This window comes from Falco punctatus (assembly GCF_963210335.1).
Source record: "Falco punctatus genome assembly, chromosome: Z".
In the NCBI taxonomy this organism is placed as follows: Eukaryota; Metazoa; Chordata; class Aves; order Falconiformes; family Falconidae; genus Falco; species Falco punctatus.
The window spans coordinates 84,878,595-84,895,228 of NC_137586.1; the positions used below are offsets into that span (position 1 = coordinate 84,878,595).

At 49.8% G+C, this 16,634-nt stretch overlaps 1 protein-coding gene across 3 annotated transcripts in view; it reads right to left on the minus strand.

Annotated features, from left to right (window-relative positions):
- PAX5 (paired box 5) overlaps positions 1-16,634 on the minus strand; it is a 139,327-nt gene that overhangs the window by 73,501 nt on the left and 49,192 nt on the right. For all 3 annotated transcript variants that reach the window (XM_080372523.1, XM_080372522.1, XM_080372524.1), the window contains one exon: positions 15,713-15,888. In XM_080372523.1, coding sequence (XP_080228649.1) covers positions 15,713-15,888 — 176 coding nt within the window. The remainder of the gene's footprint in view (positions 1-15,712; positions 15,889-16,634) is intronic.

Genomic DNA, 16,634 nt, shown 5'->3' on the forward strand with positions numbered 1-16,634 from the left:
AGGCCCTGGGACCATAAATAATAATAAATCATGACGTCCACGCTTCTCTTGCTGTAATAGGAGCCTCTCTTTGTAGAAATTATTTCAGCGGGAAATGGGCACTGCAATTTTAAAGACATGTGGCATTGCACAGGACAGTAAATCACACCCGTGTGCACACACACGCACACGCACGCTCCAGCGAGGCTGCCTGTGGCAAACAACAAAACCCCACGAAACAGCAGCACAGAAAAAAGCCTGCACTTGCAGCTGCAGTTGTCCTTTTTTTTTTTTCATTAGTAGCAGTAGTATCATTCCTTAGTCAGAGCTAGTACACCGAGAGCAACGGCTGAATAGCCTGCGTGGTATCCGGGGATGTGTACACAGGGACAGTGGCCCCGTAAGTCTGCCCAGTCCCTGGCTGGCCGTCCCTCGCATCCGTCAGTCCCTGCACCCCTCCTGGAAGGTCTGGTGGGAAGGTAGCAGAGACACGCGGACGCTTGCAGTTGTTTTCCAACCGAGCCTCTCCCCAGCCATTGCAATCCCAGTTGCTCGGCTGAGCCAGGGCAGGCCAGCGGCCTCTCTTCCTCTGGTTTTTAAGCAGAAGCCTCTGTAGAAAATCATGGTAAGGCCATCCCAAGGGAGGTACACATCCTGGGGAGCTGAGGTGGGTTTCCAGATTTCAGCCTCACCAGGCCACCAGCAAGGACTTGGGACGACCAGAAACAGCATGATGGTGGTGAGAGGGGCCCTCTGGTTTCGACAGGATCTGCAAGTTTGTTTCATCATCCGCGCATTTATCCTCAACAGCTCCTTCCCCTCTCAGCATCAATATTGTTCTGTTTCCTCCAGGCCACGGAATGAAATGACGACGCACCCCAGCTCCCACCCACCCTGGTCAGCACTGCCGACCCCTGCATGGGCTCTTCCCCCAGTGTTTCCATGCCAGAAGCTCCCAGTTCAGTTTACTGAGGAATACAGAAACTGCACAATCCATTTTGCAGCAGCCTCCTCCCACTGCCGGTAGTGCTCACCCCATCCTGACAGCAGCACCACAGCAGGCTACACAGGCGTCTCCTCCCTGAAATGGCATTACCCCCAGCCCCCCTCCAACCTCTCCTCTCCCAAACCTCCTCCTCCTCCTCCCAGGACAGCCCTCACCTCCTCCTCTCCAGCTTTTCCCACGGATTCGCACAGGGCATTTCTTCTCTTCCCCTCCTTCCCACCCTCTCCTCCCATGGCTCTTCTCACCCCAACGCAAACTGATCGATCACCTTGATGCTCTGTGGGCATCCTTCACCATCCCACCTGCAACGCTAAAAACAAGGGCACCCCAATTAAAACAAAGCATAAGACACCCAACTGAAATACAGCAAAATGAAACAGAGCATCCCACCCTGGTGGAAAAAAGCAGTTTGCTTTTTGTAAACCCAGCACAACCCCTTTGTGCCACTCATTGCCACAAGATATTGCTAAGACCTTCTGCTTCTCAGGAGAGGAACTGGACACCTCCACCCGCAACATTAACAATTTCAGCCACAGGAGGAGGGCAAAGGTATGATACTCCATCACAAGTGGCTCCACTGCTTCCACCCAAGCACCCGGCACGGGTAAGCAGGGACAAAAACACAACCAGCAGCCCGGTCAAGTATTGCCCTACAGAGAAATATGAAGCAGAAATATGAAGGCACGCTGGGAATACGCATGAAGTTTACATCAATACTGCCAAACCTTCAATCCTACTGACAGCTCCCACGACTTCAGAAGCCTTGTGCAAATTTGCAAGAACTTTTGTATTTCTGTAACTCTTTCAGACCAACTATCTGAAGGTGTTTCACGAACGCCTTCTAAGAACTGTTTGATAACACTCTCTGTATCGTATTATGTATCGTGTACAATAAACTGGTTTTAAAGGAGCACCCCAGGCAGCATTTACGATGGACCAAGCCTCCCGAGTGGGCACTGCCTCTGCAGTTGCTGCAGCTCTGGGTGCCACAAATCTCTACCCAGGTGAAAGCCAACAAAGCAAGCCAGGGAGTTTTGCTGTGCTTTCTGGCATGTTGCAAAGTTCAAGCTGAATACATCCGTATCAACCCGTAAACTCCCAAATTTCAGGGACTTTCAAAGACTGACAGAAACACACGTCCTTCATTTTCCAAAAGACTCGCTTTTCCTGTTGGCATCCCTGGGAGCCTGGTGACCCTACGGGGGTCAGGAGTCTTCTGCCTTCTATCTTGGGGGTGGCAACTTTCCCTACAATGTGACGTGAATTTCCCATCCAATCCCCAACATGGAAAGGAGCTCAATAAAAAAAAAAAAAAAAAAACTAAAAAAAAAACCCAACAACAAATCAAACAGCACAAGTTTTTCTTCCGTGTCTTCACCTATACCCAAGACTGGAATGGCAAGGACCACAATATTGCAATCTAGTTTTCATTACGGCATGTTTACGAAAAAAGCCAAAAATACAAGGACAAAAACATTGTTCCTGGAAGATTTACGAAGCACTTTCTAGTAACAAGTCCTCAGGGATGTGGAGCTACAGAGGCAGGAGGAACTGAACTCCACGGGGAACAACCCACGCGCTAACAGAGGGCAATGCAACTCCCCCAGCTCGGTTCGCTCGGACAGGGTATTTTGTGCAGCAAACAAGGGTGCCAGGGAGGGCTTTGGAGGATACAGAAGTGTGAGGCAACCCTTCCCCTTCGCACACGCTGCAGGCATGCTTTGTGTGAGTGAAAACCCCAGGCAGGACAAAATGGGAAAATCTGGGGAATTACGTGGTGCTTTCTTTGCTGCGACAATGATTGAGAAGCTGAATGCTTCCTCCTTTCTGTCTTCTTCTGAGGAAGGGAAAAGGCCTCCTCAGCTTCAGAAAAAACACCTAGAAACATCAGAAATTGTCTGAACGTAGGTACAGAAAATGAAGCAAAACAGGGGCAGGCTAACCAATGAGTATGGTACCTACAGGGTGCCTATAGGGTGGTGGTTCCACGTAAAGAGACTGTCTAATGACACCCACACCTGCTGCTGCTGGAGGCTCTGGACATCCTCCCTATCATGAAAGGCTCCAGCGAGGGACCTTCTACACAGAAAAACCATCAAAGAGCCCAAGTTTCGGTGAAACGTTTCCGGTTTTATCAAAAACAGGTTCAGGCAGACACGCTGCTGTCGCAAGAACCATCATTTTGCCGCTCAAACGTCAGCCGAGCTGGAGACACCCCGGCACAGCACATGCAGTAAAACATCACGATGAGTAAAGAGCGACAGACAACCAGAAGGGAACCCACTGCAGGTATGAGCCGAGCATCTCTTCCCACCCTGACAGCTGCCCCCGTTCTTACGCCAGAAGTGTATTTGGGGTTAAATTTTCAATTTTTTTCTCCACAGCCACAAGAAGCCCGAGGGGAGACACAGACATGGGGGCTGTGCCTTCAACAAAAACTCCCACTGGTGCGAAGCCTTCCAGCTTGGCAGGGCTTGAAAACCACTCATCAGGCACATAATCCGACGACAATTTCTTGCGTACCTTAATTCTGTCTGTTACTTAATGCCTTTTAATTATTTAGGCAGGTCCTAATAACCGGTCCAACGCTCTTAGCCAAACGCAGCGTACGATGAGCGCAGTTCTTCTGCCTGGCTCCACTTTGCAGCCCCCATTTCGGAAGGGCACCTGCCGCCTCCAGCACCTCCTTCTCCCCCAGCCTGCCGGGTACGTCTCTGGACGTGACTTGTCTGGACTGACTCATACTTCAGGTCAGCTCTCAGCCCGGAAGAAACTTCTAGAGCACGGAGAATGAGCAGAGGAAACCCCTGCCTCTCCAAGGTTGCCCTTACTCGATTATATTTTCAAGGTGGGAGGAGAAGGGCTGTAACCCACCCCCACCCCCCCACATGTTAAGATGCTCTCTTAGTGTAAGAGCTTCCTTCCTTTCAGACTTAATTATTTTTTTTTCATTTCAGTGAATTCTGCCGCCACCAGATTTTTAAGCAGCTGCTATTCATATGAGCGGAGAGGAATGATGAAACGAGCCCTTTTTTCTGGCTTATCTCCACAATGGCTTTTTGTCGTCACACAACCGGTTCTGCAGGTTGTCTCATTCGATGACCCTCTAAACAAATGACAACCCAAAAGTCCGAAAAGCCAGCATCTGCACTGAGCAAGCCGCACAGCTCCTGGCCACTTCATCCCAGATGGGTCTCCGTCTCATCCTGCACGCTGTGTGAAACAGGTCCTGCTTTCCCACTCCAGCCGTGCTTTTTACATTTTCCATTGCAACCACACGGAAGTTTCCCCAACGTCACGGCAGCTGGAAAGAACAGCTGGTAACTGGACATTAGGGTCGTAGGATAATCCAGGCTGTAAGGAAGCTCCAGAGATCCCTCAAAGCAGGGCCAACGACTGGGCCCAGACAGGTCGCTCAGGATTTTATCCAGCTGGGTCTTGAAAACCACCATGGATGGAGACTGCGTAACTTCTGAGGGTAACCTCTGCCCTGCCTGCCTGTCCTTGGGGCAGGGAGAAGGGCTCCCTTGGACCCTGCAGAGCCTCTCCTGCCTCAGCTCATGGCCCCTGTCTCCTCTACTCGCACTGTGTGCACGTTTGGCTCTTTCTAAGATGCTTCAGCCCATCAAGATCTCGGGGTGTTCACTAGCTGTGTAGGGAACGTACTTTGAGAAACTCATCTTTGCGGATTAAAGTGACGGACAAACGTAGGGAAAGCCTACAGAACGAGTGTCAAACAGCAGTAATTTCTGAACCAAAGGGTGGGCATTGTGTTTGCAACTGTGCGAAGCAAGCCTGAGGGATCCAGGCGTTTACTGGGGAATAAGAAGTCTTGTTCTATTCTTCAAATGCCGGTGCGAGCCCTTCCCCTCAAATACAACAGGAGCATGCCAGGCATTAAACCAACGCGCAAGTGTGTTTACTCACAGATTTGTCCCTCCCTCTCTTGCAGGGCTAACACAGGCATAAGGAGGTCATTCAATTTTGCTATGACATGATCTTGGCTGACTAGTACTGTTGCATGTTGCATGACGTTGTCTTCTTCCACAGAAAAAACCAGCTTCAGGACAATCCCAAATCTATTTTCCTATGCAAGCGGAGCATCGCCTACTGCTGTAATGTGCACGGATGGCTCCCCTACTGTTTCTCAAAGGGACAGAGACCACATGAGCAATTATAAGTCTACTCATCTTGCTCATATATTACACTTTGATGTTTTATTGAAAATCTAATGGGCAGCCAGTAAATCACTCATCTCCGTCAGCTCTTGGGCAGAATCTGCTGTTTGACTGGCTACCTTCTGTGACTTTTTCTGTAATGACAGACCCTCTATCTGCTGGTGACATGAAACCTTGGAAGGAAGACTCCACTGAAGATAAAGATGAGGGGTATTATTTAAAACTTGCTGATATGTTAGACCTAGTTTATCTCTCTGAACTGAAAAAAATCAGCTATTTCCCGCAAAACACGTGATGAACAATCACTCAAAGCCAGTGCCCAAACTGCAAAGAAATGTGGACACTCGGGAAAGGTAACAAGAGGGGAAAGCTTATCTTAAATTTCCCACCTCTGTACCACACATGGAAACCACAGCGAGATCACCCACTGCCTTTCGCAGACTCTGTGTTCCACTGTTGTCACTAAGCTGCAGGTGTAAAGCTGGTGTAAAGTGCTAAGGTGAAACCATGACTGGCAAAGCATCCCCTTGTGGTGTTACCCAACAGAAACAGTGCTAAGGCTGCAATTTCCAAACACGGTTTCCCCAGACCCTCGAGTAAAAAGCGCACCACACTCCTCTTCGATGGCATTTCGAGTCCCTGAGGAGCTCCCAGCCATGTCTGAACACCAGGAAGCCAGTTCGACATCACAGGCTCTGGACCTCAGCTCCTGCAGGCTCAGTCGTGCATGTACGCCAGAGCCCCAGCCATGTCACTGTACCACATGTCACCGGCAGTCCCTCTGCACGAGCCGGTGCACAACCTGGGCAGCCTGCCTGGGGGAAGAAACATCCCCCACTGCATCTGTACAGAGCAAAGAGCAAAGAGACAAGGACAAAGGAGATGTCAGCGCTGCAGACACAGCAAGGCTGGCCTTTCCTTTAACTTCAGAATTTGTATTTTCACATACGGTCATAGCTGAGAGCAGTCAGGAGGAAAAAAAGGGGTTGTTAAAAACCAGGAATTCACTGCAACTCCTGAAGCTGTTATCTACCTCTGTATTTTGGGATCTCCAGTCCCTGCTGGGGCAAGAGGAGGAGGCAACAAACTGGACTCCTCCAAGTAGGAGACAGACCGACACGCTGCCCTGCCAGAGCCATGGTCCCCAGCGAAGCCACACGAGCAGGGGGATGAGCCCCAGCAAGCCCTATGCAGCAGACGCAGAGGGAAGCAGCATCAGCGTAAACCCAGGCTGTCACTGGGGCTTCTCCAACAAAGTAACATGCACTGGGAGAGCTCAAACACACCCTGAAATCCCCAGGACCCGTGCGCTGCTGTCCTCCCCCAGCTTGGTTTGGTTGCACCGATTTGGCCACATGTTGCTGGCAGGAGAGGGAAGAAGGAAGCATGGCCCAGTGGCTCTTTTTTTTTTTTTTTTTTTTCCTTTTGGCCCATTTCTTCAGGTTCTGACTCATTGCAGCTGAGTTGAGACGGAGAGACCCAGAAAGAGAAGAAACGGCCCGTGGGTTTCCTTACATGATAACAAGCACCTCCACGCTTTGCCAGCACAGCAGGGTCAGTGCGGAGAAACCCCAGCGCCAGTCCCAGGGCACTGCCCGCTAGGCACTGCAGACCCATGGAAATGCTCCCTACCACCTTCTGGAAAAGTCTGCAGAAATCCTGACCCCCAAGATGCCTGTTGCTTCCAAAGCAGGAAAGCCAGTCACCGCCTGCTCCCGCTGGCAGGGACCCACAGGAAGGGACACCGAGCTCAGGTGGAGACGCAGGGTATCTTCAGCTCTCTGCCTGGAAAGAACAGTGGGCATCCCTTGCGTTATCCCACCTGGGTTTCTTCCCACCTGTTTTGCTTACCCAAAGACCAGACATTTCAGTTCCAGCCCTGCTCAGACAGACACCCCCAGGTATTCACGCAAGCTGCAGGGCACTTTTTAAAAGGATGATGCTGATGCAGAGAGACGTTAGAAGGATACACAGCTCCTGTCATGCTGCTTCCCCACCAAACTCCCCGCCGCCATGGCCCCACTGTCACACAAAATACCAAGTGTCATACAACACAGTCTGCTGTGACTGTCACCACCCAACACATGTCACAACAAGGCGGCGCACACGGCGAGTTTTGTGCAGTGCTCAGAAGCTCACGCATAAAAAAACGCCTGTACAGGAGGGCAGAGCGGCAAGGATGCAAACAGGAGGTGTCGGCCCAAGGAACTGTGCTTTCTGCTGCTATTCTTAAAGAAAAAGGCTTTCTACTCATAAAAGTTGATTTGCAGCAGGGAGAAACACCATGGCAGGTTTCTTTTCTCCTTCTTGATTGTAAAACAGCGCAGAAGGTGGTGCATTGTCCCCATCCCATCCTGGCAGTGCAATGGAAGGATGGAGGGATGGGAGAAGAGACTCTGTCCCAAGGAGGCTACAGCCCCTCCACGGCACCGCAGAGAAGTCACTGCATGTGGCTGCTCTACCTTGATCTGCGCTGCTGGTGGAACTGCTTTCCCCTCCCCAGCCGTTATTTGTCTTCTCCATCCAGACAGCATGACCCTGGGGGACACTGGTCCTCCCCAGCTATCCAGTGCCCAAAGCTCTTAGCCCTGTGCTGCCTGCTGGGTCTTCCCAGTACCACTGTAATGCAAGTAAGTGACAGTCGCAGTGGTAGTGAACACAAATAGGAATCCTACACAAAGTTTCGCATACTGAAGGCTCAGCCTCCAGAAGCCAAGGGCAGTTCAGAGCAATGAGCTCCCTGGAACAGCCAGAGGGTCCTGGAAGATGGCAAAGCTCTATCCAAAACGTCTGCAGAACAACCTGTTATTTGACCACCATCTGGTGGGGCTCCCCACGAAACCAGAAGCTGCAGTTGGCAGCATCCCGTTAAAGCAAGCCTTAGCTCAAAGGGCTTTGCGCATGGAGCACCGCTTGAACAACCACCTCACGCAGGTGTCGTCTCCGAAGAGCTGCTGCTCCCTCCCAGGGACAAGCTCTGTTATGGCTGAGCACTGCTACTCTCCAGTCCCTCTGAATTTCACCATTGTTGAAAGGTAATACTCGGGAAGAAAAAATATTACCAGCCGGAAAGCTCCTGAGTAGCCTCTGACTGATGCTCTCCCTGTCTCTGCCCATTTTTACCGCTAGCAGAGACCGGCAGCACCAGGAGCAAGTACATCTCCGCAGCACATACGCATGCCCCCTGGGATGCAAGCACCCCCGTTCCCACACCCCCCAAGCACCCTGTCATGGCTTATCTTGGAACCGGCAGCAAAATCCCGCTGCCAGGCAATCCCCAGAACAAGCCAGCACCTGATCCCACTGTGTGAGCACGGCAGGGTCACCCACCTCCAGCGCCAGGTACCGCATCCTGCTCCTGCCCCGCCACGGGCCTGAGCACAGCGAGGGCGGACAGGCAGGCGGGTGGCTGAGCCACGGCTGCCCTTGCCCACGCTGCAGCCCCGGGGTGAGGATGCATTCCCTTCGGAATTCCCTTCGGAAAACAGCTTGACCCCCTGCAGCCCCCACACGGGGCGGGGGTCCCAGGCGCCCACGCTCCCAGCTGCTGTCCGTCCGCCACCCTACCCGCCCAGACCCCGCGCCCTTTCCATTCGGTAGGGGTATTGATCTGCTGGCAGCAATGGGCTGGATAATTAGCCAGGAATTAGGGTTTCTATTACAGCCAGGAGGCTGCCCCAGCTGATTTATCACCTGAATAATTTACTGTGATTGAAAGGAAATTAAAATGAACTCCATTTGACAACTGTGCGCTTTTATGGGCTTTAGTGAAGACTCAAAAGCCAAATTAATAGCCTAGTGTTGTTTAATAGTCTACTGAGAGTAAATACGGGAAGGTTTTTCCTCTCCTGATGTGCTCTCTTATGCTGGGGTTTAAAGTTGTTTTTTTTTCCCCTCCCACCGATAAAGCCACAGACTGGATCAGAGGAGGTTTCAGCCGGGAGAGGCGCAGCTGTAAAAACCAAAGAGCCACCCCTGCTCCTCACCTGCCTGTTTCTGCAGGTGGAGGGGCTCACGGCACTGGCAAAACGGGAGCAAGCCAGCAGCCCCATTCAGCTGCCCACCCCGGCCAGTTTCCACCAGCATGGGATGAGGGACCAGCTGCTGGTGGGAGTGGGATACGTGAGACGGCACAGGGGTAACACAGCTGCCCACAAACGCATCCCGCACCATGGACCCCCATCCGCGGCGGCACAGGGTGCCCACAGCAGGGACATGCCTTCCCACCCAGCTCTGCCAGACTCCTGCACACGAGGAGCAGACCTGCCTGCAGAGCTGGCAGATCGATGCTGATTTCTGCTTTTCCTTTTCCTTTGTCTGTCCGTCTTTTTTTTTTTTTTTTTCCCCCTCAATTTTAGCATTTGCATCCATTTGCCAAGCTGTGCAGTTTTTTGTTTTCCTTTTTAAGTTGCTATTCATTTACCGCACCCTGTCACACAAGCCTTTGCGTAAGAGCTTGCGTTTACATGCTCAAATCACTTCTTCAGGTAGCAGATCAAGAAAAGATTTGACTCTGGATGTTCACATACAGCCATGAGATAGTTCCAGCATTGCCACTGTTACTGGTGACTTGTTACTGGTTACTGCACAACTAGGGAAGCCACAAGCAAATAAATACTAGCTCTGCATTTCTCGTCACAAGGATCAAGAGTATACAGCAGCCTCTGTCCACCCAAAGGCAGTGCCCCTCCAGAAAAAAAAAAACAACACACAGTATTCATGCTCCAGGGAGCAGGATGAGCACCCACTCCTGCAGTTCACTCCTTCCCTCTGCCTCTCCAACAACTGCCCTCGGAGAGTGAGCGAGTCACACTTTAAAACACACAAATGGGTCACACTTTCTGGCTTGAAGTAGGACTTGCCTTGTTACTTCTGAAGATTAAACCCCAGTATTGTAAGGAGGGGTGTTCTCAGGAGGCTGCATTCCTGCAAACACACCATCCAACACAGCTCCTCACAGTGGAAAAAAAGAGATTCCTCTTTCAAAGCTGCAGCACACTTGGATAGAAAGTAAAGCTTGAGGATTTTCTGAAGGACTTCACGCCCCCCCTCTTGGTCAGTTTGGAGAACTCCTTCATCACAACTCTTCAAAATAGAGGGCAATCGGGTTTCAACTTCATGCAGTTTTTTGCCACCAATTCATTAGTAATTTTTTTCATGTTCATTAGTTATCCACATTTCATCTGCCTACGCTTATCTCCAGACTCAGACTTCACTGCGCTGCACGTCATGAATACATACACTAGTATAAGTTTGCCAGGTTACTGTTTTCTACCTAAGCCCAGAATATCTACATTTTACCCAGAAATTAATCCGAGAACTGATACTCGGTTCAGCTCTAGCTAAAAGCAATGGGAAAGCATCAGTAACGGCCTGGGAATTATCTGCTATTAACAGCAAGCAATTCTCTTCTAAGTTGGTGACCTGCAAAGTGTTGAATCTGGTCACATCATGTTATGCCTCATTATGGCCTTGATCTAAAGTCTATTGAAGTCAATGGAAATATTCCTCTTGGCTTCAATGAGTATTCGATTGGACCCAAGTGTGAAGCTGAAAATACAAGAGAATCCATTTCTGTTGTGGACAGAAATAGAGCACAGATAATTCTCTTCTTTATTCGGAGGAAATTAATGCACTGCTGATCCTGCTGTATATCCGTCACCCCCCGGTTTTCCCCTGTGCAAGCATTAATCCTGCTCTCACAGTCAGCAAAAGCACGTCAGTCTGCAAACCCCGGTGTTTCCTGCACCCGTCCAGCCTCCCATGCCCGAAGCCCTCCAGCTCATGGCTGTTTCCCAGGTCTTGATCTCCAAGAACATCTCCCGTCCATGCTTTGACTGGTAAACGCATGGATCACACGACCGATCCCGCAGGTTCGGCCAGCCCGGGATGGCTGCCTCACAGAGCTGGGGAGAGCTCCTCCATCCCTCTGGCTGGAACGGTGGGAAACCAGCAGAGGACAGTCAGCCTCACGGCCACGTAGAGGGGCTTGCTGAGCCCAGCCAGCACCTCCAGTTCCTCCAGCTAGATGCTTCTACTGGACTTTCAGGGGGGACCTTACTGCTCTCCACAACTACCTGAAAGGAGGCTGTAGCAAGGTGTGGTAGGTCTCTTCTCCCAGGACAAGAAGAAACGGCCTCAAATTGCACCAGGGGAGGTTTAGATTGGGTATTAGGAAAAATGTCTTCACCAAAAGAGCGGTCAGGCATCGGAACAGGCTGCCCAGAGAAATGGTGGAGTCATTGTCCCTGGCGGTGTTCAAAAAACACGTCGACGCAGCGCTTAGGGACACGGCTTAGTGATGGACTTGGCAGTCCTGGGTTAACGGTTGGATCTGATGATCTTAAACATCTTTTCCGACCTCAATGATTCTATGATTCTATTCTACGACCAGGCACCAGAAAATCCCACCATTCGGCACAAGCAGCTCTGTGCACGGGAAGGGCATGGGATGAGTGCCAGTTCTGGGTAACATCTGAGTTGCCAGTGCAGCGATCACGATAGGTGGGGTTTTGCCCCTGGCAGGGGCCAGGCTGCAGAATGTCGATCTGCCACGGCCATAGCCGTACAGCACAACCCCATCGCAGGCAGGGAAAAGCCGCTCCTTGTGTCAGTAGTGGCTTTGTTCCGACGGAAGCCTGGATGTCAGCTGTGGAAGCAACACCCACAGCCTTCCCCGTGGGCACAGGGAACCGCACTGCAGAGCTAACGCACGGAGGAGCACCAGATCCACGCACCAGGATGCACGGAGAGAAGGGAACTGCTACCCATCCAGGAGGCAGATGCTGTGGCGGCTTTCCTTCTCTGAGACCTGAGGATTACGTGACATTTCAAGCTGTGAGCTTTGTCCCGGCCGATGAAAGAGCTGCATGGTGCTGGCGACCAGCAGCCATAAGCAGAACGGCTGCACAATGGCAGCATTGCAAACATGCCGCTATCTGCATTTCCAAATCCATGCCCAGGAATACGTGAAACCAGTTTTCCGCGAACATTAGCAGGCAGTGCGATTCGATCACAGGCTGTTTGCAAACAATGAGCACAAAAGGGCATGAACGTCAGGGAAAAGGCATTAATTTCGTACAAGAATTCATTTTTGCAGCAGGGCTCTGTCAAGGGGAAGCAGGCCAGGGCGCTTCTAAAGTGCTGACTATATGCCTTGGTTACTCTCCCGCAACGTAAAGACATGAGAGGACTCGACTCCGTTTGCACAGCAAGGCTCAGCTTCGGGCTTCCCAGCTCCCAGCTGCTCAACCTCACCTGCCATCCAACGTTTCTCATGCTCTGCACGTGCAGGTATCACATACCCACGCTGCAGAGCACACACCTATGCATGCACAGCTGCACCACTGGACATTCGGCTGCAAAATGAGGCACGTAATAGGAGATGCCTTATTTCTGTCCCCCAATACACGCAGGATGACGCAGTCTTTAATAATACGAGGTGGAATCCCTGCCTCACCCTGCGCATGCAGTGGGCACTGTTTTTGAACAAAGGACTGCCTGATATGTTATTTTCCTGTCATTGTCCAGTGGTTGCCTTCTCTTCCAGCGTCATATAAGCCCTTCCCCAAAGACAAGTATTCATTCCCTGTGGGTCTCTCTATAGAAGGCACAGCTTACAGCAGCTGTGAAAACTCAGGTGATGCTTGTCAAGAACACAACATGTTTCGAGCCGAGAAATAACTCTCCATTTTACACAGGTGAACTGAGGGAAACATTGAAGACGGAAAAGTAAAGGAAATAGATTGGAAGAACTTAAAAGTAAAGGGTTTGGCAGTGATGAGCAAGCACCCCCACACATCCCATCAAAACACATACCTGCATGAGGGGCAATGCACGCTTTTCAACAGGCAAGCCCAAGTTTTGTCCAGAAAATTTATTAGGAGGACTTTGGGCAGCAGAGGCCAGCCTTCAGCGGGGACAGAGCACGCTGAGGTTGCAAACACTTTGCTGTGCAGACCTGTCCCCCCATGTCACAGCTCACCACGGCCAAGGGACTGTTCTCAGTGCACAAGCAAGGAGGAAGACTTAGACAGGCACCACAAAACGGGGAGAAAAAGGAGAAAAATTGCTAGCGCATAGCAATTCTTCTGGTAAAATATCCAGAACCTTGCTTAGGTGAGCAGCACAGGGACACCAACAAGTTTCCGTGCCCAGGTAAGACTAGGGATATTCATCTGGCTGCTACTGGCCCAAGATTCTAGTAAAACAGATAAGCAGTGGGTCAGCAGCTCCTACCAGACTTCTCCCCACACCTTGTCTCTATAGGGAGAAGCATCTTTTCCGTATTTTCCTCTACAGAAATAACTCGGGACTCCATACATCCACAGCTGACTGAGTTCCTAAATCACCGCATCTGGGTTCTGCAGCACTCTGGACAACCAGATGCCAGAGGCAGGTCTTGGTTGACTGTGACAATCTATTGCGGACACAACTCTGGTCTTACAAGTCACATCCTCAGTATTTTCTCCTCATTGATTTGTTTGGCCTTACGAATTGATCCAGCTAGCTTCTCCAGTTTGGTTAAGTATCATGACAGCCTTGCTTGAGCCACCAAAAGAGGTAAAACAAGACTGCTTCGATAAGGGGTGTAGCTCATACCATACCACATCCCTGTGAACCAGAGCTAATCATACAGACCGTGACACTCACGTTGAAGGTCACACTCTACATGACACCAAAAAGCAGAAGCCGACCCCAAATTACCACGAGCCCTTAACCACAGCCCAGCCTTCCAAAAGCAAACAACAATGCTCTGACCCATATGAAAGCCAATAGCTACAAAATCCATTTGTAATCAAACTTAAAAATGCCTAAGCGAGGCAGTTCTGCTAAGCACCTTTTTTACATCATAGTATCACGTTTCTTAGCGTCTATTTGACTTCCCAGAGCATGCAGAGAGAGTACCCTGTTAACCAAATCAATAGCACTGTATCTCCGATCTCAATAAACTGACTGCACAGCCAGCCTAGTCACAGCTGCTTACATGGACCCAAGGAGATCCTTGCGCCACCAACAGCCAGATATCCCGTATTTGACCATCAGGACAATACTTCAGCAAACATCCTTATTCAATTCTCTCATTCTTCTAATTAAACCAGTAAAAATTCATCTCTGGATAAGCGTTCACTTGCTCCTGCACTCCCTCCCTCCCTTGAGCTACAGTTCTGCATGACTCAGAGACTTCGGAACACAGAAACGAATAAACCATCCTCTTTCCTCACTGCTCTCTTTATTAAGCTTTTTTTTTTTTTTTTTTTTTTTTTGGCATGGAAAAGTTTCCCAGGGACAGATCTAACACCGCACAACTTCTAAGTGACCGACACTGAAAAGGCTTGCTGTAGGGGCGGGACACAGTGCTTGTCCTCTCCCAGCATCACCCCTGTTCAGATGGGACAGCCACCATCTAGTGGTACGTGAAGGCCATTTCACCTTGCAGAGACACTTGGGCGCTCCTAAGGAGCGTTTCAAAAAACCAAATTGACCTCAGCACCTTCTCCATCTTTTTCCCGCTGGAGTTCCAATCCGCAGAGCTTCTCAGCAAACACAAACCAAGGGAAACCACGAAACCAGCAGAAGCTGGTGAAAAGCAAATGGCTCTACGAATTAAATACCAAATGACAGACTTTCAGCATATGTAACTAATTCATTTTTTTTTTTCCCCAAGAATTTTACACCGATACCTATTACTTAACTGGAGCCACGACGGTAGTAGGCTACCGTAAGATAATCTCCAGTGGCTTTCAAATGTATAGATTTCCCCAAGAGAAATCCAGTGTTTGTGTGCAGTCTGAGAAGTCCACCCATCTTGACAAAAAGCAGGTCTGATGTGAAGAACACTGAAGATTAATGGCCAAATACATCCAAGCTAGACCAGTATCAGTGCTGAAAGTGATATCTTCATTTCTACCTCCCTCTCGGCAGCTAAATTAAAGGCTGCTGCCCAAGGAGAAGAACACAGAGAGACCCAGTTCACGAGTTTTAACGTGTGCTTCTCTACTGTGCCTACAAAAATGGAACTTTCCCAAAAAATTAGCACCAAGTCCTTCTCAAACACGCTGCTAATCTGTAGGTGCAACTAATTTACTTTCAGATACTAATTGGGTGTTTCTCTCAGCAAATGGCCAATTACATGCCTAATAAGCCATTCCTGGATACAAAATCCAATTTGTGTGCGCCATCAGGCCAACTATGAACCAAAATTAGGCACCGGGTTTTGCAGGTCTTCTTGTTACATAGTCTGCTTTTGATCTAACAAAAGCATCAAAAGCTGTGATGTTCAAGGACTCATTTGATGCAACTGGTTCAGATCAGGTGTAATTTCGTAAGCAAACACTTGCTAATGTTTACACAACAAGTGTTTTTTCTTCATTTTTTAATACTCAGTCTTTTATGGCTAACATGCACTTTGGCTGAGATCAGCTTACATGACAGCTGTTTCTCCATCTTTTTCTGCTGAGACTCTGAGAAGCATTTGGTGATGTCCACCAAACAGATCTCTGCCAGCAGAAAGCATCATCAGGAAAACACTGAACATTTGCACTAGTACCTGCTCTGGTTTGATGGGCTCAGTTGTTGTGAAAATGTCAGAATAATGTTGCCTCTCGAAGACTCGATCCAACACTTCTAGCTGTTGCTGGGTGAAAAGGTCTCCTCGCATCTGTTTCCGAAGAAAATCTCTGCCTGGGAGAGAATGGCCATTTGGTACCGGAGATTCCTGAATACCTTAAAGAGGAGAGAGAAGATGGAGAATAAGTAGTCATTGCAATCATGACACCTACAGAGGAGTGCTCATTTTAGCCCTTGATTATACGTGGATACCAGTATCATGACACCACGAAGACTCTTTGAGAGGAGGTTACAAGCAAGATAAATATTCCCAGAAGACGCACCGACTAGTCTTCCATTACATTACCATTGCATTCCATTCCTTTCCATTCCAGCCAACCCTCAATCCAATTCACAATCAATGATCCCACAAATAATTCAAAGGCAGGACAAAGGATAATGGCCACATCTTTGGTCACACCTCTTTTACTGCACCACCTGAAAACCTGTCTGGATGCAGGAGGACATGGGAGGATTAAGTACACCGCCTGATGCTACAGTCACAATCAACTTGGGTTACCTCCAGTAGATCTGCTTTGCCCAGTCACCGCCCATATGCTTCACCCCCTTCCTGCAGGTCCTGCAAGTCCTTCTCAGCTCCATCCTGTGCCGAGCTTCAAGCTATGGCACGTCCCATCTTGAGAAGCAGAGGCTCTCCATCCAGCACCAGGTCCCCCTGGCAGCAGCTGGCCAGGCAACCTCCAAAACACAGACATTTCCTGCACTGTGCCGAGATGGGATGTCCCTGAGGTTGAGCAACCACTGCAACACCCTCAGCAAGGCCTGACCTGATGTGTCATCCTTGCACTGCCATTTCACTTTGTATTTCTTAAGCTTATTGACACAATGAAAGCCTGGGCTCC